General features: G+C 39.7%; 1 protein-coding gene across 2 annotated transcripts in view; it reads left to right on the forward strand.

Annotated features, from left to right (window-relative positions):
• Positions 1–22551, forward strand: part of PGM2 (phosphoglucomutase 2) — a 41982-nt gene extending 19431 nt beyond the window's left edge. For both annotated transcript variants that reach the window (XM_055588250.1, XM_055588251.1), the window contains exons 7-15: positions 992–1181; positions 2073–2170; positions 4606–4786; positions 4877–4970; positions 7520–7649; positions 8365–8554; positions 12229–12362; positions 17166–21811; positions 22153–22551. In XM_055588250.1, the coding sequence (XP_055444225.1) occupies positions 992–1181; positions 2073–2170; positions 4606–4786; positions 4877–4970; positions 7520–7649; positions 8365–8554; positions 12229–12362; positions 17166–17268 (1120 nt within the window). In that variant the 3' untranslated portion in view covers positions 17269–21811; positions 22153–22551. The remainder of the gene's footprint in view (positions 1–991; positions 1182–2072; positions 2171–4605; positions 4787–4876; positions 4971–7519; positions 7650–8364; positions 8555–12228; positions 12363–17165; positions 21812–22152) is intronic.
• Positions 22552–23402: the final 851 nt, after the last annotated feature.

Raw genomic sequence — 23402 nt, forward strand, 5'->3', positions numbered from 1 at the left:
ATCTCTGGTCAGGGAACTAGATCCCACATGCCACAACTAAAGATCTCACATGCTGCGACAAAGATCTAAGATCCTGTGTGTTACAACTAAAACCCAGGGCAGCCAAATAAAAGTAGCAGATCTCCAGGATTTAAATTTAGAATCTGTCTCCAAATCATGTTAACCACTAAGCCTTACTGCTGCTCACATATTTCCCAATTCAAGCTGGATCAACTTCTGAATTCTATCTTTTCCAGATTTGTTCTCACTAATCTTGCATATTTATTTTTCTAGATGTATTTATTTTCAAAGATATGTTTGTTTTAAACTACTGTTGTCTTAAGGAAGACCTTGTTCATTTACTCATTGCCAAAAGAAGTGCACACTACCTTAGAACCTAGCAGTCAGATAGCTGGAATTTTTTAACACTTTGTATTTACATTTTCTATAACTTCTGCTGTTAATTTTGATGTTATTTTTATTCTACATTAAGTCCCTCAATCAGAGCACTTTGCTAAATAGGATTGTTACTTGACAAAGAAAATGTTTTATTAATTATACATCTGTATATGGGAAGTTCCATCACATTGTGTTCAAAGGGACATTTTGAAAATCATATGTGAAGATGGTAGAGAATAGTTGAAGCCCTGGAGCTGGCACTGCTGTGTGCAGGTACTGCCATGGGCCAGCTGGGAGTCCTTCCTGGAACCCACTGTAGGTGTGAAAGTTGTAGCATGAAACAAAATCCAAAAGTAATTGGATTTGCAGGAAGTAACTACAGAGTGAAATTTAAAACAATGTGTTGTGGGAGCGTGTATGTTTGGAAGAGAGTGAAAAAGCTTTTTTTCTTTTTTTTTTTTTAATAGAATTTTGAAAGATACTCAGTTGTCTTATACATTCTTATTATTTTGAAATCTTATGTTCAAATATCTGGTTCCTTGATATTTTGCAAACCTTTCGTTTTGAGAGCCATGCTTGTGTATCTTCTCGTTCTCCACATGTCTGTTTCTAGGGCTGTGAACAAGGAGACCAAGGTGAAGTTTGTGCATACCTCTGTCCATGGTGTGGGTCACAGCTTCGTGCAGTCGGCTTTCAAGGCATTCGACTTTGTTCCTCCCGAGGCTGTTCCCGAACAGAAGGACCCTGATCCTGAGTTCCCAACAGTGAAATACCCAAATCCCGAAGAGGGTAAAGGTGTCTTGGTAACTTGACTGTTTTTTAATTATAAAATTTATCTTGAATATAATTCAAAACTATTACTTTGGAGTAAAATAAGTTTTTTGTGTGTTTTCATTGTGCCAAACAAAAATGTAATTTCGTCACTGGAAATTTAATTTATTAGTTATCCATTTCTTAAAAGAACTTTCAAATCAGATGTGTTAAGCATCAGGATGTGAAAGCTGAAATTGCTTGCAAATTTAAAATGATGCTTTACATTCAATTTAATTAATTTAATTTCATTTAGTTTACTGTGCTTCTTAATGGCAAAAAGAAACAATAATAGAATGGAGGTTTGTCACAGAATTTTTATCACTCAGTTGACATTTTTTTGATATGAAAAAGTTGCTATTTCAATTATGGTTCCTTTAAGCTTTTTATTTTATTTATTTTTAGTATTTATTTACTTGGCGGCCCCAGATCTTAGTTGCAACATGTGGGATCTAGTTCCCTGACCAGTGATTGAACCAGGCCCCCTGCATTGGGGGCACAGAGTCTTAGCTGCTGGACCATCACAGAAGCCCCCACTTAAGCTTTTTAAAGGTTAGGGTAACAGTTATACTCAGAGAGTCAGTTTTGTTTGTCTGTGAGGTTGATCACAGGCCAGGCTTGGAAATAACCAGGCCAGCCACAAACAGTCAGATGTTGGGCGAGTCCCACTGGCACACGTGGGTCGTGCGTTGATGCTCCCGTTATCTGACCTCTGACTTAGGAAGTAGTATGTGGCCAACCAAGACCAGTTCCAGAAATAGGATTCAGTCCTGGTTTGGGAAAAGACCTCTTTTAGTTCTTGAAGAACTGAATATTTTTAAAGACTAGTGTGCTCAGTTCTTGGTTGGAGTGATCTTTTTCTCTTCTTTTTCTCTCTTTTTCAGACTTTGTCTTTTGCTTTGGCTGACAAAATCAAGGCCAAAATCATTTTAGCAAATGACCCAGATGCTGATAGACTTGCTGTGGCAGAAAAGCAAGACAGGTACAATAAATTGTGATTACCTGCATAATGTGTGATATAGTGTCGGTCAGATGTTTCTAGAGAGACCGGATGTATTTGGAAATGTTTCCCAATTATCTTGCAAATGATCATCTCACTGAACCTCTGTCAGATCCTCTGACGTAGAGGAAGTACCAGTCCAGGGGCCACAGGTCTGGCAAGCATAATGTAGGGTCAGCCAGCCACTGTGGTTTGGTATTGAACTTACTTGTTATCATCCCTCTTTATCGTTAATTAGTGACTCAGTACCTAATGAGGGCAAAGTACTTTGGTGCTGGCTTTAAAGGTCAGCACTTGGCAAGGTTTGGTGAGGAGCCAGACCTTCAATGCCATGTTGAATCCCAAAGAAAGGCAATGCCAAAGAATGCTCAAACTACCTCACAAGTGCACTCATCTCACACGCTAGTGAAGTAATGCTGAAAATTCTCCAAGCCAGGCTTCAGCAATATGTGAACCATGAACTTCCAGATGTTCAAGCTGGTTTTAGAAAAGGCAGAGGAACCAGAGATCAAGTTGCCAACATCTGCTGGATCACCGAAAAAGCAAGAGAGTTCCAGAAAAACATCTATTTCTGCTTTCTTGACTATGCCAAAGCCTTTGACTGTGTGGATCACAATAAACTGTGGAAAATTCTGAAAGAGATGGGAATACCAGACCACCTGACCTGCCCCTTGAGAAACCTGTATGCAAGTCAGGAAGCAACAGTTAGAACTGGACATGGAACAACAGACTGGTTCCAAATAGGAAAAGGAGTACATCAAGGCTGTATATTGTCACCCTGCTTATTTAACTTCTATGCAGAGTACATCATGAGAAACTGGGCTGGAGGAAGCACAAGCTGGAATCAAGATTGCCGGGAGAAATATCAATATCCTCAGATATGCAGATGACACCACCCTTGTGGCAGAAAGTAAAGAAGAACTAAAGAGCCTCTTGATGAAAGTGAAAGAGGAGAGTGAAAAAGTTGGCTTAAAACTCAACATTCAGAAAACTAAGATCATGGCATCCGGTTCCATCACTTCATGGCAAATAGATGGGGAAACAGTGGCTGACTTTATTTTTTGGGGCTCCAAAACTACTGCAGATGGTGTTGCAGCCATGAAATTAAAAGACGCTTACTCCTTGGAAGGAAAGTTATGACCAACCTAGATAGCATGTTAAAAAGCAGAAACATTATTACTTTGCCAACAAAGGTCCATCTAGTTAAGGTTATGGTTTTTCCTGTGGTCATGTATGGATGTGAGAGTTGGACTAGAAAGAAAGCTGAGTGCCGAAGAATTGATGCTTTTGAACTGTGGTGTTGGAGAAGACTCTTGAGAGTCCCTTGGACTGCAAGGAGATCAGTCCTGGGTGTTCACTGGAAGAACTGATGTTGAAGCTGAAACTCCAATACTTTGACCACCTGATATGAAGAGCTGACTCATTTGAAAAGACCCTGATGCTGGGAAAGATTGAGGGCAGGAGGACAAGGGGACAGCAGAGGATGAGATGGTTGGATGGCATCACTGACTCGATGGACATGGGTTTGGGTGAACTCCGGGAGTTGGTGATGGACAGGGAGGCTTGGTGTGCTGTGTTTCATGGGGTCGCCAAGAGTCAGACATGACTGGGCGACTAAACTGACTGACTGAACTGAGACCAGAGAGCATGCCTGTGGGATGCTGCAATGCTTGAGATAAGTGTGACTGTGGAGTTTGTACAGAGCAGTGATGGATTAGGAGGAAAGTTGAAAAGTACATAGCCTCCAAGTAGTTTTGCAGGTCAAACAGCATGTGTGATGTTTGGGGGACAGTTTAGTGCTGCCAAAGGGTTAGGACTTTCAGTTATGACAAAACAGGTTCAATTCTGTGTCAGTGTTTAGAAATTTAAGCTGAGGTGCTACATGATCACATGTGAGGTATGCTTGTAACCACCTTGACTTCACAAAGGGACCGTTGCAGGCCTGTTCTCTGGTGTCCAGACTGTAAGTACTGTGCTGAATCTTAAGGAATGGTAAGCTCTCTCTCAGAATCTGCAGTGCTGGGCAAAAAATTGAAATATATAAGCTATTATACTTGGGGGGCATCTTGCCAGCATGTATCTGTTATGTTTAAAACCAAAGCCTTTGCTGAAGACTGAGATAAAAGCATTTCTGTGTCATCATTGACATACTTAAAAATTTTCAAAGATAGGATGTTTGTCTAGGCAAACTGGCTGAGACACGGCAGCTGCTCAGATGTTTGTGCAGTGGTAGCCACACTTCTGTTATGTGAACAAGAATAATGAGAACAACAACAACAACAAGAAAGAATAGTGAGAACAGTCCTGCAGAGGCCCCTTGGAGCCCTGTTTGGCTTAATTGTTCTGTCCATATTTGTCGCTTACAATTAAGCACTCTCTTAAGATTATTGTCATGCATAGGTGGTTTTTTCTTTCAGTGGCAAATGGAAAGTGTTTTCAGGCAATGAGTTGGGGGCCCTCCTGGGCTGGTGGCTCTTTACTTCTTGGAAAGAAAAGAACCAAGATCACAGCGCCCTCCAAAACTTATACATGTTGTCCAGCACCGTCTCTTCCAAAATCCTGCGAGCCATCGCCTTGAAGGAGGGCTTTCACTTCGAGGTATAGTGTTTGGAAGAGTTGCCCCTTTCCCTTTCTTTTGCTCTGGAGCAAGTCTAAGGCATTTCTTTCTCTCTTGGATTATCCTTTTAGGAAACATTAACTGGCTTTAAGTGGATGGGAAATCGAGCCAAACAGCTGATAGACCAGGGGAAAAATGTCCTATTTGCATTTGAAGAAGCTATTGGTAAGAGTTGAGCACCATGATCATGTGATCAGTTAATTTATAGAATGCAAATAAACGGGCAAAGATTTGGATTTGGGTTCAAAGAGTAACAGTGAAACAGAAGCATGCAGTTTGCTTTTCTTCTGTGACCCTCTGCAAATGCTGAACTGTCCAACCCCAGAGTTTGTGTCACAGATTTTTTTTTTAGCTGAAAAGAATATCTCACAAATAATCAAGCCATTCATGTAAGGAAGTGAATCCTCTCCCCTGATGACTGTGAATAGTTGTGTTTTGTACTTGGCTGTAGTAGCTTAAGAAAATCCTCCTCCTTGGGGAGCTGTGGTATTTCCTTACTGTGGTATTGATATCAGGGCACATATAGTTCATTGCCCGTCAGAGAGTGCCTGCAGAGAGACGTCCAGAAGAAAGGAGAAGCCACAGTTGTAGGACTTCCATCAGTGAGTATCTCCTGAAAGAACCCGCCAAGATGATGGGAAAACACTTGTCTTAAATAATCACTATAAATGAGCGAAAAACAGAGCCAGCAATAGAAACGTGAAATGCAAATGTTTGTGCTGGGGATATTTTAGCTGTTTATTTAGTAAAAGTTACTATGTGTGTGCTAAGTTGCTTCAGTCGTGTCCAATGCTTTGCAACCGTATGGACCATAGCCCACCAGGCTCCTCTGTCCATGGGATCCTCTAGGCAAGAATACTGGAGTGGGTTGTCATGCCCTCCTCCAGGGTGATTTTTTTTTACCACTAGTGCTACCTGGGAAGCCCAAAAATTTGTTTATCAAATATTTTTTGCTTATCAATTACACATGGACCCTGAAGGAAATGGATGAACTGATGTTAGCCTACAGTAGTTTATATAGGTGAGGTTAGTAAACACACAAAAGAGTAGAGGCTCACTGTCAAGGTGAATCATGTACTGGCAAAAACTATGGGAATTCAGAGAAGACAGAATAAGCATCGACTTGAGCAATTAGAAACAATTTTGTGTGAGCTGAAAGGCTAGACCTGGAAAATGAGGACATTTTGTCTAGAAGGGAGACTCTCCTTACAGTTTATTCAACAAATACTTCCTCTTTTTGTTCCTTTTTTTTTTTTTTTTTTTTAATTAAAGCATAGTTGAGGGCTTCCCTGCTTATTTAACTTATATTCAGAGTACATCATGAGAAATGCTGGGCTGGATGAAGCACAAGCTGGAATCAAGATTGCCGGGAGAAATATCAATAACCTCAGATATGCACATGCCACCACACTTATAGCAGAAAGCAAAGAAGAACTAAAGAGCCTCTTGATGAAAGTGAAAGAGGAGAGTGAAAAAGTTGGCTTAAAGTTCAACATTCAGAAAACTAAGATCATGGCATCCGGTCCCATCACTTCATGGCAAATAGATGGGGAAACAGTGGCTAACTTTATTTTTTGGGGTTCCAAAACCACTGCAGATGGTGACTGCAGTCATGAAATTAAAAGGTGCTTACTCCTTGGAAGAAAAGTTGTGACCAACCTAGACAGCATGTTAAAAAGCAGAGACATTTCTTTGCCAACAAAGGTCCATCTAGTCAAAGCTGTGGTTTTTCCAGTAGTCATGTATGGATGTGAGAGTTGGACTATGAAGAAATCTGAGTGCTGAAGAATTGATGCTTTTGAACTGTGGTGTTGGAGAAGACTCTTGAGAGTCCCTTGGACTGCAAGGAGATCCAACCAGTCCATCCTAGAGGAAATCAGTCCTGAATATTCATTAGAAGGATTGATGCTGAAGATGAAACTCCAATAGTTAGGCCACCTGATGCGAAGAACTGACTCATTTGAAAAGACCCTGATGCTGGGAAGATTGAAGGCAGGAGAATGGGATGACAGAGGATGAGATGGTTGGATGGCATCACCAACTCAATGGATATGAGTTTGAATAAGCTCCGGGAGTTGGTGATGGACAGGGAAGCCTGGCGTACTGCAGTCCATGGAGTCACAAAGAGTTGGACACAACTGAGCGACTGAACTGAACTGAACTGAGGGCTTCCCAGGTGGCACTAGTGGTAAAGAACCTGCCTGCCAGTGCAGGAGACCTAAGAGATGAGGGCTCGATCCCTGGGCTGAATAGATCCCCTGGAGGGCATGGCAGCCCATTCTAGTATTCTTTCCTGGAGAAGCCCATGGATAGATAAGCCTTGCGGAATACAGTCCATGCGGTTGCGAAGAGTTGGACACAACTGAGCATCTGAGCGCATCCATATTAGTTTCAGGTTTACAACATAGTGATTCAATATTTTTATAGACTATACTTCATTTATAGTTATTATAAAATATTGGCTAGATTCCTTGTGTTGTACAATGCATCCTTATATATCATTTATTTTATACATAATAGTTTGTACTCAACAAATACTTCGTGAAGACCCACTAGGCACTAGGCTAGATTCTTAAATCAGTGGTGGTGAATGAGAATCATTTATATCCTTGACAAGCTCTCATGCAATAGGCAGGATGCATATAGATGTGTGTATCCTAAATGTGTAAAAGGACCCAATCCTCAGGATATGTGTATGACTCGTGTATCTGCAGGATATATGTGCTGCCCTTTCGTGCTGGACAAAGATGGAGTCAGCGCCGCCGTCATAACTGCAGAGTTGGCCAGCTTTCTAGCAACCAAGAATTTGTCTTTGTCTCAGCAGCTAAAAGCCATCTATGTTGAGTAAGTTTCTATTGACTATTTAATTGAAGTAATTTTTTTTTATCAGTTCAGGTATACAACACAGTGATTCAGTGTATGTCTATATTGTGAAATGATCACAGTAGATACAATTAACATGCATCCCCACACAGGAATATTTTTTAATGTTTTACTCTCTTCTTGTGCACAGGATACTCATATTCTTTCTGATGCTCTTGCTTTAGTTATGAATTCTATTTCTTATGAAAACTAAATAAGAGATCACCTTTTCCTTTTGCTACTTAAGCAGTTAATAGTAATTACCATTCGTGATGACGTTAATCCTTAATAAATGAGAACGTTAGTTGCAGAAATGGCTAAGGGAAGAATGTGATTTTTTAAATGTCCAGTGTTGAAAAAGACTAAATGTGTTCATTAAACATCTATTTAGTCTTTGTAGCAATTACTTATTTCTGCCTTTCTAGTGCAAAAGCAACCAGACACAAGGTAATGGGCATGATGTGGCTGTATTCCAATGATAAAACTTTTACTTACGAACAGAGACTGAGGGCCACACAGCAGGGCAGTGATTCCTGGGGTAGATTGTTGGACCTCTTCATTTAATGCTGAATTACTCCTTTGAAATTAGTCGTGGTTGTTTGTTTTAGAATATACTGTTTGATAGATACATGTTCAGTGTACACTGTGCACAATTATTTGTTCCTCATTTGCATGTTAACCATGTTTGTATTGATAGGTATGGCTACCATATCACCAGAGCTTCGTATTTTATCTGCCATGATCAAGAAACTATTAAACAATTATTTGAAAACCTTAGAAACTATGATGGGAAGAGTAATTATCCAAAAACTTGTGGCAGATTTGAGATTTCTCACATTAGGGACCTTACAACTGGCTATGATGATAACGAACCTGATAAAAAAGCTGTAAGTAATGTTTTTTATCAGTTAAAGTCTTCTCGATTTACTTTTTCACTGTGCTTTGAATAGTTCAACCTATTTAATCATATAATTAATTGAAGCTGATTTTAGGCATTATTGTAAATAAGCTATTAAAATATAGAGATAATTTTAAAACATGAGCTAAAACTACAGGGATTCTCACTAGTCATCTCAGCCTGAGCCATCTTTTAACACAGCAGGAAATAGATACAGTCGGCTCTTGGTATCTTAGGGTTTCACATCATAAACACCCAGGGTCAACTTACTATACTAGTGTATATAATGGACTTAAGCATCTGTGGATTTTGGTATCTGCAGGGGCTCCTGGCACCCTCCATGGGTGCCAAGGGATGACTATACTCAGAAGTGTAAGACCTGCCTGTGGTTAGAAGCTGATTGGTGATGGTCTGGGTAGAATCTGGGTCTTCTGATTGCAAATCTGGCTTTTCCTCTCTTTCAGCAGTTGAACTTGAAAAAACACCAGAATCACCTAGTGGCCAGGTTAAAACACTGAGTGCTGCAGCCCACCCCTTGTTTGCCTTTCTAATAAGTGCCCTGCTGATGCTGATGTTACTCGTCCAGCCTTGAGAACTACTGTTAGCTTCCTCCTTAGTTTTACCCTATTCTCTGACTATATGGGAGTTGTTGGGGCTTCCCTGGTGGCTCAAATGGTAAAGTATCCACCTGCAGTGTAGGATACCCAGGTTCAATCCCTGGGTCGGGAAGATCCCCTGGAGAAAGGAATGGCTACCCACTCCAGTATACTTGCTTGGAGAATTCCATGGACAGAGGAATATGGCGGGCTATAGTTCATGGGGTTGCACAGAGTTGCACATGAGTGAGCAACTAACATTCATTCATTCATATGGGAGTTGTTAGCTATAGCACATGAGTTCAAATTCTTCCTACCATGTGGATCCCTGACTGGAGTCAAAAGAAGGCACAAATATGGCAGAAGATAGTATTGCTAACTATGGCAAGTGGGTAGGGGAAGAAGAGTAAGAATATCCTTATAAGATGCTGGACATTTGCTTTAATATTCCCTTTTTATATTTTTTAATTTACATCTGCACACAATATGTTTTTAAAAGGCAAATAGTATTAAAGGGTTATGAAGAAACTTGGCAGTTCCACCTCCTACCATTTCATTGCCATGTGTCAAGAAAACCACCTTCCCTCTTAGTTGTTTCTCTGGTATTTACCACCAGATTTCTAAATAACATGCTCATGTGGTGATGCTTTGACTTATCAGTGTTAGGCTTTATTAATTTTCTGTGATGGAGATTGGAGGAGGAAATGGCAACCCACTCCAGTATTCTTGTCTGGAAAATCGCATGGACAGAAGAGCCTGGCAAGCTATAGTCCATAGGGTCACAAAGAGTCGGACACTACTAAAGCGACTTAACGTAACGACATGATGGAAATAGGGATTTGGTTCTTAGAGTTGCGACATTCACCACTCTTCTCCCCTGTCCTTGCAGTACATTTATTTGTACCACAGGTTTTGGCAACATCAGATTCCAAGCTTGTATTATGAGGACTAGTAGCTATTTTGTTTTCTGCTTAGCTAAGTAGTGTACTTCGCTTAGGTTCCCCTTACATTGTATAAAGAATTATTTTTTCTGTGATTAATAGCTGCTTTGTTCTTTCATCTGCATGGATTTCTATGTATTCCTCACCAGTTCTTCCCACATCCTTCAAACAGCTTTCGGTAGGGTTTTCTACCTAGTCCAGTGATTCCGTGCTTCTGTTGGTTCCATCTTGTTTCTGGCCTCCCTCCTGGCCCCTTTCTCTGGGGAGGGCCCACTGCTCTCTGGGTTGAATGCCCAGCTGTCATCCTGGGGATTCTCTTCACTACTCTCTGGGGTTATATCCCTTGCTCCTGGACCCCTTTTTATAATTAGCTTCCTAAATCACATTTTCTAGTATCTTCCTAAGAAGAAGTGAATAGAGGTAAATTTTTGGAGGTGTTTAGGTCTGAAAACGTCTTGCTCTACCCGCACACTTTGTTGACTCACAGTTTTGAAAGCATTGCTCCATGTTTGTTAAGCTGTGGAGCATCCATCATTCATTTATTCAGGAAATAGTTGGGACTTGCTGTGTGCTGCATCCAGGGATAAGGATGCTATACTCATTCAGTCCTTTCTATGCAATTTTTTTTTTTTCTCTGTGCAAAGTATTAGGAACATTCCACTAAAACTTGGGTTCAGAATTTCAGTGATAAGCTTTTAGTATGGGCTTCCTTTCTTTCATTTTTCTGGACACTTGGTTGGTCTTTGTTGGCCTATGTAGTCATTTCTTTCCGTCCTGAGAAACTCTTGAATTTTTTCAAAGAAGGGGGCTGGATGGTTGTTTTCCAAATAACCTTTTCCCTCAAATTTTCTGTTCTCCCCTTCTTGACAAGTCCTTCTTGACAAGTTCTTAGATGCTGACCCTCCTGGAGTGATGTTCTACTTTCAAAGTTTCTATCTTCCCGTTGTCCATCTGTGTCTTCCTTTCCTACTTTTGGGGAGATTACCTCAACATTAAATGTCTGCTTCTTTGAACATTTCAGCTCTTTTTTCTCTATTAAAAGTAATATCTTATTTCATGTATATCATATCTTATCTCTATTAAGGATATTAATTACAGCTTTTTTTTTTTTTAATGTAGATCTTTCTTCCTATGAATTGTCTTTATTTCCTTCAAGGTCTTCTGGGTACGCCTCGCTGTCACCCTAGTCTCCGGCCTAAGGGTAACAGGCTGGGATGCTGAGTCCCTGGAAGTGGAGGAGAGGCCCATGGCACCTGGGAGGAGGGGTGCTAGTGCTCAGTGTGGGGACTCTGAGTTACTTTCAGTTTTCTCCATGCCCTGCCTTCCATGATGCCCAGTGTCCCCAACTTCTAAGCTCTTCTGTTTCAGTTATACCAGAGATTTAAGCCGTCTCTTGATGAGGTGGTTTGTTGACCACATGGGCAGAAGTTGAGGATCTGGGAGGATCCAATAGCTCCTTTCAGATGCTGCCTTTGTCTGCCTTTGCCTCACGCCTGCCCTTTGCAGTACCTGGTGCCCCGGTTAGTGAGCTCTGCCAGGGCTCTGCAGAGCATCCTGACTTGGTTCTTGTCTGCCTTTTGTAGGTGCCCCCTGGTCATTGTCCTGCTTTCCAGCAGGCTCCTTGTGCCCCTTCGTCTGGTTTCTGACTACCACGATTGGCTGGCAGACCCCTCAACAGCTGCTGCTGCTTTGCCCTTGCGTGCTTTTTTATTTTAATACTTCGGTACTTTAGTAGAGTTTGAAGAGCAGTCAGCCATGATACATATACCAGAAGCTTTTGAAAGTGAAATAAGCCTATTTCATTGTTTTGTGGGGTTTTGTAATGCATTATTAATCAGTTTAAAGCAATTTCTTATGAAAAGGGTATGTTTCGATTTTAGAAAAACTTTTAGTAGCTTTAATAAAACTACAGAGGTAAAAAGTAGTATACAAAGTTACTTTATTTTCACAAATTGCCTTATTATTATTTATTTCATTTATACTAAGTACATTTTCTGACTTCCTCAAATGTGTTCTTCTTTTTTTTTTGCATTTACTTTCTTGCTTATTTGAGGAAAAATATTAGGTAAAAAACAACTTACATTGCTACTTACTAATAAATTTATAACATGAAAATTAATTCCTAGATTCTCCCGACTAGTAAAAGCAGCCAAATGATCACCTTTAGCTTTGCTAATGGAGGCGTGGCCACCATGCGGACCAGTGGGACAGAGCCCAAAATCAAGTACTATTTGGAACTGTGTGCCCCACCTGGAAATAGGTATGGATGGCAGCAGCTGTAGTTTTTATTCCTTAAACTTCCTAAATTCTCTGCAGACACTAAGTAAAATAGCTCATCTGTCCAGTACGTAGTTTAAGTAAGAATGTTGTTTCAGAACCTGCAGCAATATTGTGATTTTAACAGCTGTTTGAAGTGTCGAGGAACAGGAGTGCTTACTTCCTACTTATTTCCTTCTAAAATTTCCCTGTATGGGAAAACTTCCTAATTTCAGTAATATTAATAAAATTTCCTTTTTCTAGTACTTTTTATTTGAGGCTGGCACCAGTGACTTTTTTCCCATGTCCCTGGTACAAATGAATTAAACTCCATTAATGAATTAATGGATTAAATTAATGAAATTAATGAAATCCATCCAATCAATTACGAATCCATTCAACAAATATCTTTAAGCATCCATCGTGTGTAAGTCATGCTGGGTTTTGGGGCAGATAAAGAGTCACAGCAGAAAGTGTCCTCACCACCAAAGAGCTGACAGTCTAGTAGTTTCAAGGTCATGTTTTGTGACCTTGTAAAAGGTTTGGACTATAAAGAAAGCTGAGTGCCAAAGAATTGATGCCTTTGAACTGTGGTGTTGGACTGCAAGGAGATCAAACTAGTCAATCCTAAAGGAAATCAGTCCTGAATATTCATTGGAAGGTCTGATGCTGAAGCTGAAACTCCAATACTTTGGCCACCTGCTGCGAAGAACTGACTAACTGGAAAAGATCCTGATGCTGGGAAAAATTGAAGGCAGGAGGAGAAGGGGTTGACAGAGGATGAGGTGGTTGGATGGCATCACTGACTCGATAGACATGAGTTTGAGTAAGCTCTGGGAATTGGTGATGGACAGGGAAGCCTGGCATGCTGCAGTCCATGGGGTCGCAAAGATTGGACATGACTGAGTGACTGAACTGAAAGGGTTTGAGTCACTCAGTTTCCAATACCTGTAACATTTGGAACTGTATCAGCCATGGTACATGTAGCTAGCACATGTAAATGTAATAGTACACATTTAACAGTCACTTAGCTTTCACTTCTCTATTCAGAATACAGTTCAAAATCAGGAAATTTTTTTTTAAAGTGAATTAAGTCAGTGCTATCCAACAGAAATAAAATATGAGCCACATATGCAATTTGAAATTTCAGTTCAGTTCCTCATTTGCACCAGCCACATTGCAAGTGCACCATAGCCACGTGTTCCTAGTGGCTGCTGTAGTGGACAGCATTAGTCTGTCTAGGTGGTAATGGCACATACACCCCAGAGCATTGATCAGAGGGTTTTTCTGGCTTGTGAACCAAATTTTCATTATGTGGAAATAAGAGCAAAGGAAATTTTCTGAGCATCCTAAATTAGCCAGCCAATAACAGATTAAATGTAGCAGGTTAGAGGGGCTGGGGAAGATGTGTTGCAGTTAGACTTTCCTTAATCAGGGAGAAGTGAGTGCTGGCAGCAAAGCAAGAAATAGTAAAACAAAACTATAAACCTTGAGTACAAGAACTCAGAATATTCACCTGTCGGGGAGTTTATCATAAAGGAAATAGCAAGCTACATCCAAATGAGCCCTGAATCTTCTGAATAATTCTCATTTCTCATTCTTACTTAGTGTTTCCATATTTCTGTGACTCACTGTTTTGAAAACAAATGAACATTAAGTCCAATTTAAAGATCTATATTCAGGGAATTTCCCTGGCGATCCTGTAGTTAAAACTGCGCTTCTGCTGCAGGAGGTTCAAGTTTGATCCCTGGTTGGGTAGCTAAGATCCCACATGCCATGCAGCATGGACAAAAAATTTAAAAAACAAAAAGATCTAATTTCTCCATATATTTATCTTTTCCTTTTCATTATCCTGTGAAAATATATGTAATTTTTTTTTAACTTTCTTTTATAATAACAATACAACTTACTACTCAAGGGTCTATGGTATTTACATTTTTCACATGGCTTATTGAGTGGACTTAAATTCAAATATTAGTTTCTAAATTGCTGAAGATACTTGGAAAGTTTGCTGTTTTATTATCGTCATTGAGAAATGTCTAATTATAAGTCTGTTTTATCTATTATCAACCCTCCAGTTGTTTGCACATAAATGAGTATTTTCCACATGCTTAAAATCTTGATTTCGATAAAGAGATCTAGTTCCCTAGATTTTTGTTTATACTTTAATTGTGACCTTTTTGTTCCCAGAGTAAAATTAAAAAGATAAACAGGGGGTCTGAGTTCTTGGTGAGTGACCAGCAGGCCCACTAGGAGGCTCCCCATCTCTTCTATCCTGGGAAGGTCTTACACACAAGGCTTCAGCCAAGCTCCCAATAGTTTGAAGACAGACAGGATCAGAAAACTGGGACGTTAGTCCATAGCTATGATGTCTGGACTCAAGCAAGGCATCAACATACCTATCACAACACCCATAAAGCCATGGCTAAGGTTTCCTTATTTTCTGATAATGCTAAATATTATTAATATATTTTATATCATGAATTCTATTCATTTGTAGAATTCCACAATCCACTAACTCTTTAGAATTGAAAATCTTTTTTCAAATATAAGTACTACTTTTAAAATTTTTTGTTGGGGTTGATGTCCTTTTTTTTATTATTATTACTATTGTTTTTGGGGGGTTTTTGGCCATGCCACACGACTTGTGAGATCTTAGTTCCATGACCAGGGTTTGAATCTGCACCCTCGCCAGTCAAAGCATGGAGTCCTAAACCACTGGACCACCAGGGAATTCCCTTGACATCTTTAGTTTTGTCCAACTTTTTATTTTGAAAAATTTCAAACCTATAGAAATGTAGAAATAGTGTAGTGAATAAGCACATACTCCTCATATAAACTAGGGGTTGGCAAACTTTCTGTAAAGAGCCAAATAGTAACTATTTTAGGGTTTACACACAATCCTTGTTAAAAGCATGCAGCTCTACTGTTGTGGATGGAAAGCATCCACAGACATAAAAGAGTGGTCGTGGCTGTTTCCCAATAAAACTACTCAAACAGGCCGAAAGCCATAGTTTGCCTACCCCAACCTAGTCTCAGCAGTCGCTAATATTTGGCAATATTTGCTCTCATATTTTTCTCAGCCATATGAAAATAAGTTGCAGACTTTAATACTCATCTCCTAAGAACAAAGAAACTCTCTTACTGTCTCAAAAATTAGGTAATAATTATGTCAAGCAGGGTTCTAACAGATAAACAAAACCAGCAGGAGATACATAGTAAATTAAATTCATTGATGAGTTTTAGTTTAATGGATATTGTTTTAAAAAAAAAACACGCAGTAATTATTAGCCAGTGTGCCTTCCTGAGTACTGTTATTTTCCTCAAAGCACATTTTTGGAGAAGGAAAAAAAGACTTGTGTAATTCATATATATTTATGAAGCATAATTACTTTATATGTTACCAATGGGGATAAAAATAATTATAATGATAGCTACATTTATTGAGGTTTTTGGGCCAGGTTGTGCTAATTGCTTTATATAATTTATCTCAATCTATACAACAACTCTCTTGAGAGGATAGTCTTTATTTCAGTTTTACAAGAGAGGAATCTGGGCCTTTGAAAGGTCAAGTCACTCGCCCAAGGGCACAGAGCTAGTAAGTAATAGAGCCAGAATTACTGTCTATAATAAAATGGATTGTTTTAGTTGTACTGGTTAACTGTTACAATGCAAGGATGATCTTAACTAATTACACAGATTGCCCATTTTGTTAAAGATGGTCAGGTATAAAGTATTAAAAGTTTGAATTGAGGGATTTAAATTTCTTTTATTGAACTTCTTGGTTTTAAATATAGTAACTCACATCAGCTATAGTAGCCTGATACATAAGCCTGACACATAAATTAGACACATGTCTAATTATAAGTCTGTTTTATCTATTAAACAACCCTCCAATTGTTTGCACATAAATGAGTATTTTTCACGTGCTTGAAGTCTTGATTTCGTTAAAGAGATCTAGTTCCCTAGATTTCCACATTAACTTTAGTTGTGACTTTTTTGTTCCCAAAGTAAAATTAAAAAGATTCGGAGTCTGAGTTCCTGGTGAGTGACCAGGAGGCCCACCAGGAGGCTCGCCATCTCTTCCATCCTGGGAAGGCTTTATACCTGAGGCTTCAGCCAAGCTCCCAATAGTTTGCAGACAGACAGGATCAGGAACATTCATGTCCTGCAAGACCAAGGACTTGCGGGAGATATCTATAACAGTTCAATGGGATTTAATGACAACTGGAGTCATGAAAGTTTTCTCTGCACTGTTAGGTATGGACCCTGCAGAACTTTTAGGGACGCTAGGCTACAGATTGTGTGTTTTGAAAATTCTTATGGGACTTCCCTGGTGGCCCAGTGGTAAGACTCTGCACTTCCAGTGCAGGGGGCAGGGGTTCAATCCTTGGTCAGGGAACTAAGATCCCACATGCCTCACATGGCCAAAAAAAAAAAATTCTTATGAGAAATGCAAAGGTGTGGTTTTGTTTATAGTAGAGACCTTGGGGAAGCCTTTGGGGAAAATAATGAATATTGTCTCATGGGCTTTTTATCCATGCCACAGATGTGTTCCCATGCTTACGTAACTGGAGTTCTGTCTGATTTAACTCTTCACTTATGAGTAAATATCAGTTAATGAATATTGTCTCATGGGCTTTTTATCCATGCCACAGATGTGTTCCCATGCTTACGTAACTGGAGTTCTGTCTGATTTAACTCTTCACTTAAGAGTAAATATCAGTGTTGCTTGATATTGGGGGTGTTTAAAACATGCTCCACAATAATCCACTGACCTAGAATTTTTTTCCCTCTTATTTTGCAGTGATCCCGAGCAGCTGAAGAAAGAACTAGATGAACTAGTTAGTGCTATTGAAGAGCATTTTTTCCAGCCACAAAAGTATAACCTCCAGCCAAAAGGAGAGTAAACCATCCCAGCCTCGGGCATAATTACATTTACCTACAACTAAGCTGATTCCTAGAATGTCGACGTTCACTCTTGCCATCTCCTGTTTGACCACTTCCAATTTGCCTTGATTCATGGACCTGACATTCCAGGTTCCTATGCAATATTGCTCTTTACAGCATCGGACCTTGCTTCTATCACCAGTCACATCCACAACTGGGTATTGTTTTTGCTTTGGCTCCATCCCTTCATTCTTTCTGGAGTTATTTCTCCACTGATCTCCAGTAGCAGATCCAGAGTGAAGAATGTCGACATTCTAGGAATCAGTGAACTAAAATGGACTGGAATGGGTGAATTTAACTTAGATGACCATTATATCTACTACTGCGGGCAGGAATCCCGTAGAACAAATGGTAGCCATCATGGCCAACAAAAGAGTCTAAAATGCAGTACTTGAATGCGGTCTCAAAAATGACAGAATGATCTCTGTTTATTTCCAAGGCAAACCATTCAATATCACAGTAATCCAAGTCTATGCCCCAACCAGTAATGCTGAAGAAGCTGAAGTTGAATGGTTCTATGAAGACCTACAAGACCTTTTAGAACTAACACCCAAAAAAGATATCCTTTTCATTATAGGGGACTGGAATGCAAAAGTAGGAAGTCAAGAAACACCTGGAGTAACAGGCAAATTTGGCCTTGGAATACGGAATTAAGCAGGGCAAAGGCTAATAGAGTTTTGCCAAGAAAATGCACTGGTCATAACAAACACCCTCTTCCAACAACACAAGAGAAGACTCTACACATGGACATTACCATGGTCAACACCAAAATCAGATTGATTATATTCTTTGCAGCCAAAGATGAAGAAGCTCTATACAGTCAACAAAAACAAGACCAGGAGCTGACTGTGGCTCAGATCATGAACTCCTTATTGCCAAATTCAGACTTAAATTGAAGAAAGTAGGGAAAACCACTAGACCATTCAGGTATGACCTAAATCAAATCCCTTATGATTATACAGTGGAAGTGAGAAATAGATTTAAGGGACTAGATCTAATAGATAGAGTGCCTGATGAACTATGATCAGAGGTTTGTGACATTGTACAGGAGACAGGGATCAAGACCATCCCCATGGAAAAGAAATGCAAAAAAGCAAAATGGCTGTCTGAGGAGGCATTACACATAGCTGTGAAAAGAAGAGAAGCAAAAAGCAAAGGAGAAAAGGAAAGATATAAGCATCTGAATGCAGAGTTCCAAAGAAGAGATAAGAAAGCCTTCCTCAGCAATCAATGCAAAGAAATAGAAGAAAACAACAGAATGGGAAAGACTAGAGATCTCTTCAAGAAAATTAGAGATACCAAGGGAACATTTCATGAGAAGATGGCCTCAATAAAGGACAGAAATGGTATGGACCTAACAGAAGCAGAAGATATTAAGAAGAGGTGGCAGGAATACACAGAGGAACTATCCAAAAAAGATCTTCACAACCCAGATAATCACGATGGTGTGATCACTCACCTAGAGCCAGACATCCTGGAATGTGAAGTCAAGTGGGCTTTAGACAACATCACTACGAACAAAGCTAGTGGAGGTGATGGAATTCCAGTTGAGCTATTTCAAATCCTGAAAGATGATGCTGTGCAAGTGCTGCACTCAATATCCAAGCATATTTGGAAAACTCAGCAGTGGCCACAGGACTGGAAAAGGTCAGTTTTCATTCCAATCCCAAAGAAAGGCAATGCCAAAGAATGCTCAAACTACCACACAATTGTACTCATCTCACACGCTAGTAAAGTAATGCTCAAAATTCTCCAAGCCAGGCTTCAGCAATATGTGAACCGTAAGCTTCCAGATGTTCAAGCTGGTTTTAGAAAAGGCAGAGGAACCAGAGAGTAAATTGCCAACATCTGCTGGATCACCGAAAAAGCAAGAGAGTTCCAGAAAAACATCTATTTCTGCTTTCTTGACTATGCCAAAGCCTTTGACTGTGTGGATCACAATAAACTGTGGAAAATTCTGAAAGAGATGGGAATACCAGAGCACCTGACCTGCCTCTTGAGAAACCTATATGCACATCAGGAAGCAACAGTTAGAACTGGACATGGAACAACAGACTGGTTCCAAATAGGAAAAGGAGTACGTCAAGGCTGTATATTGTCACCCTGCTTATTTAACTTGTACGCAGAGTACATCATGAGAAACGCTGGGCTGGAAGAAGCACAAGCTGGAATCAAGATTGCCGGGAGAAATATCAATAACCTCAGATATGCAGATGACACCACCCTTATGGCAGAAAGTGAAGAAAACTTTAAGAGCCTCTTGATGAAAATAAAGGAGGATAGTGAAGAAGTTGGCTTAACGCTCAACATTCAGAAAACTAAGATCATTGGCATCTGGTCCCATCACTTCATGGGAAATAGATGGGGAAACAGTGGAAACAGTGTCAGACTTTATTTTGGGGGGCTCCAAAATCACTGCAGATGGTGATTGCAGCCATGAAATTAAAAGACGCTTACTCCTTGGAAGGAAAGTTATGACCAACCTAGATAGCATATTCAAAAGCAGAGACATTGTTTTGCCAACAAAGGTCCGTCTAGTCAAGGCTATGGTTTTTCCTGTGGCCATGTATGGATGTGAGAGTTGGACTGTGAAGAAAGCTGAGCCCCGAAGAATTGATGCTTTTGAACTGTGGTGTTGGAGAAGGCTCTTGAGAGTCCCTTGGACTTCAAGGAGATCCAACCAGTCTATTCTGAAGGAGATCAGCCCTGGGATTTCTTTGGAAGGAATGATGCTAAAGCTGAAACTCCAGTACTTTGGCCACCTCATGCGAAGTGTTGACTCATTGGAAAAGACTCTGATGCTGGGAGGGATTGGGGACAGGAGGAGAAGGGGACGACAGAGGATGAGATGGCTGGATGGCATCACTGACTTGATGTACTTGAGTTTGAGTGAACGCCGGGAGTTGGTGATGGACAGGGAGGCCTGGTGTGCTGCAGTTCATGGGGTCGCAAAGAGTCGGATACGACTAAGTGACTGAACTGAACTGACAACTAAGCTGAACTTGATTTCTTAAGCAATGTTTTTGAGGGTCAAATAATTTAAAGTATTGCTACAAGTATTTTATTGTTTAATAGACCTACATTCCTCCTTATTTTATGTTTGGATGTTAAGGGAAATAAAGAAAGATGGCCCAATCTAACAAACCAACATTCCTTTTAAAAGGCTGAGCCTGGACATCATCTGAATTTAAAAAATGAAGGTTTTAAAAATAATTAACCTTCAAAAAACATGTTGTGATTAATAAGCTTTCATTAGAATAAAGACCAAATATGTTTGTCCTCTAAAATTCATTTTATATGTAAGTGAAACAGCCATAAAGCCTATACAATTACTAAATTCTGGGCTGTCATATCTAAGCTAGCCACTTTTATATATGTATATATTTGCATTTCTATCAAGTCCTTATGAGGTAAATGAACAGAGCAAATGTTGTGTTTTAGGGAAAATACAAATCACAGGAACCTATAAAGTGGAGCAAAAGATACTTTAAAAAGGTGAAGTTTTTTGACCTAAAATTTATTTCTAATTATGCACTATTATACATTGTGTAGGTGGCAGGAAAAAACAGCTTAACCATCTTTGTGTGGTGTGTGTTCATTTCCTTTTTTAAAATCTTGAATCAAACAGTTGGTTATTTGACACTTGCAAAGTAGATTATTGTATTTTTTTTTTTTTTTTTTGCTTTAGTACATTTAAATGTAATATTGGTCCTAAAGTAGCAAGGATTATAAGCAATAACTTTGTGACTGACCTTGTTTTTATGTGATCACAATCTAAAACCAGACGTTTCCAGGTTCATTATTTGATCTGTGCCTCCTCATCACTGATGGCCTTATAACCTTCCAAAATGACTCCCAGCAAGTACCATGACCAAGGACCAAACTGTTCTTTATATACTTTATATATTCTGTATGATTCTTTTATTTTTAAAGCAAATGATTACCTATTATTTTTAAATGGTTATTAGCAGTTTCATAACAATGAAAAATTACAGTTTTATTGTCAATCATGTTTCTAATGTGAAGGAAAGAATATCTGTATATCCTCATAATAACATAGTTTGTCCCCTACCAGCACTCTTAAACGTACAATATTCCATATATTCTATCAGCTGCTTCATTGAAGAAGCAGTATTTATTTTTGTTTGATAATGTTTTCTAGTCTTAAACTGTACTCTGGAAAAAAGAAATTTTAGATCTGAGCACATAAATGGTACTCCATCCCAGAGCTTGTCTCTGGAAATGCGATGGTAATTTAAGATCTAGTCCTGCTTAACAGAGCTCAGGGTCTAATTGGAGGGCTAATAAGCAACCATTGAGTACAGTATTACACAGTATTTACAGTATTCTATGACTGAGTTATTTGCAAAGTACTCAGAGTTGAGAATTGTGAGAAAGGAATTCATTCTGCCCAAAGGAGGCTTCACCTTCAGGAGCAAGTAGCAGCTGAAGATGGAGAAGGAAGTCTTCCAGGCAGAGCACAGCAAGAGCAGAAGTGTGGAGGTGCCAGGGTTGTGTGTGGTTGGGGTGGGGGGGGGGTGGTGTTAAAACAGAACCCAGATGTAAATTTCAGTACCTGCCCCGCTTCTCCCCATGAGCAGCAAGTGGGTGATTCAGTTGGACCTAGAGGAGATCCTCCTCTATTTCCAAGTATCTCCTGACTTTTTATTGTTATTATGAGATGCAGGGTAGCAATGTGCGGTGCATGAAACTTGCAACATAAGGCCCCTGCATTCTAGTCTTGGTCCACTGGGAACCAGCTCTGTGACCTTGGTCAGGTCACTTAGCCTCCCAAAGTCTCCATTTTCTTATTTTTTACGACTTTGTTATTTTTTTTTTTTTAGGGCAGTTCTAGGTTCAGAGAAAAAATTGAGAGGAAGATACAGAGATGTCTCATACCCACCTTGCCCTGACGCATGCCAGCCTCCCCCATTCTCAACACCCCCCGCCAGAGTGGTACATTTGTTACGATCGATGAACCTAAATTAATGCATCATTATCATCTGAACTGTGGAAACAAGAAAAAGATCAGTGAAGGAGTGAGGAATAGTAGGCAGAGCACAGAAGATTTTTATGGCAGTAAAAAAATTTTTCTGTATTGATACTCTCATAGTGAATACATGTCATTATATATACATTTGTCCTAATCCATAGAATATACATAACCAAAAGTGAATACTAATGTAAACTATGGACTTGGGGTGATAATTTTGTCATTTTTAAAATAAAGAGATTTTACTAAATGGTCTCTGAGGTCATTTCATGCTGCAGGTCTTTATATAAAAATCCATTAAGGGCACCATCAGCAATAATAAATCATCAGCAGTTCTCTTTGGCAGAATGCTTAACTAGCCGTCTTAAAAGACCTAACATCTGAGATGGAGGAAAACATTTTGTACCACAGAGACAGGCAGCCTTAGGTTCCTATCCCACCTAACCTTATAGCCTGGAGGGAGGGTAGGGGTGCTGACATCGGGTATGAGAAAGGTAGGACTGGGTGGCATGCAGATGTCAGGAAACACCTGCATGCTCTGCAGGGGTGGAAGGCAGAAATGGTGGCTGAGCGCTGTGTAGCAGCCCCCTCTGCCTTCTAGCTGAGCCTGCTTGGGGAAGACAGTACAATTTGATGTAGGGATGGCCGTCCGTCTTCTCTTGGTGCCTGGAAAGAACAAATCTCAAGTGAAGAACGAAAGTCTTACTTGTAGGAGGAAATGCAGGCCAACTGTTTTGGTTTTTTCTTCGTGGTGTTTCTGAAATCAAGAGATCTTTATTCTTCTCTCCCATAAGAACATTGTCATTACCTCTCATTAATTTGTCCCATTGATTTCATTCTATCATCATGCTATTAAAGGAAAGTATTACTATTTCTTGACACTGGAAACATGGTTTTAAAAAGAAATACTTAAGTAATGAAGCAAATGCATGTGTGCTACTTTAAAGAGATTTTGAGAGGATGGCATCTAAATTGTATTTATAATTTCTACTTCCTCAGAGCTATTTGTACATTCGTTATATGTTCACTGATTGAGTCATGCTTGAATTTTGCTATGAGCCAGGCACTTTTCCGGATAGTGATGATAATCTTGCATTTGGG

This window comes from Bubalus kerabau, chromosome 7, assembly GCF_029407905.1.
Source record: "Bubalus kerabau isolate K-KA32 ecotype Philippines breed swamp buffalo chromosome 7, PCC_UOA_SB_1v2, whole genome shotgun sequence".
NCBI classification, from domain to species: Eukaryota; Metazoa; Chordata; class Mammalia; order Artiodactyla; family Bovidae; genus Bubalus; species Bubalus kerabau.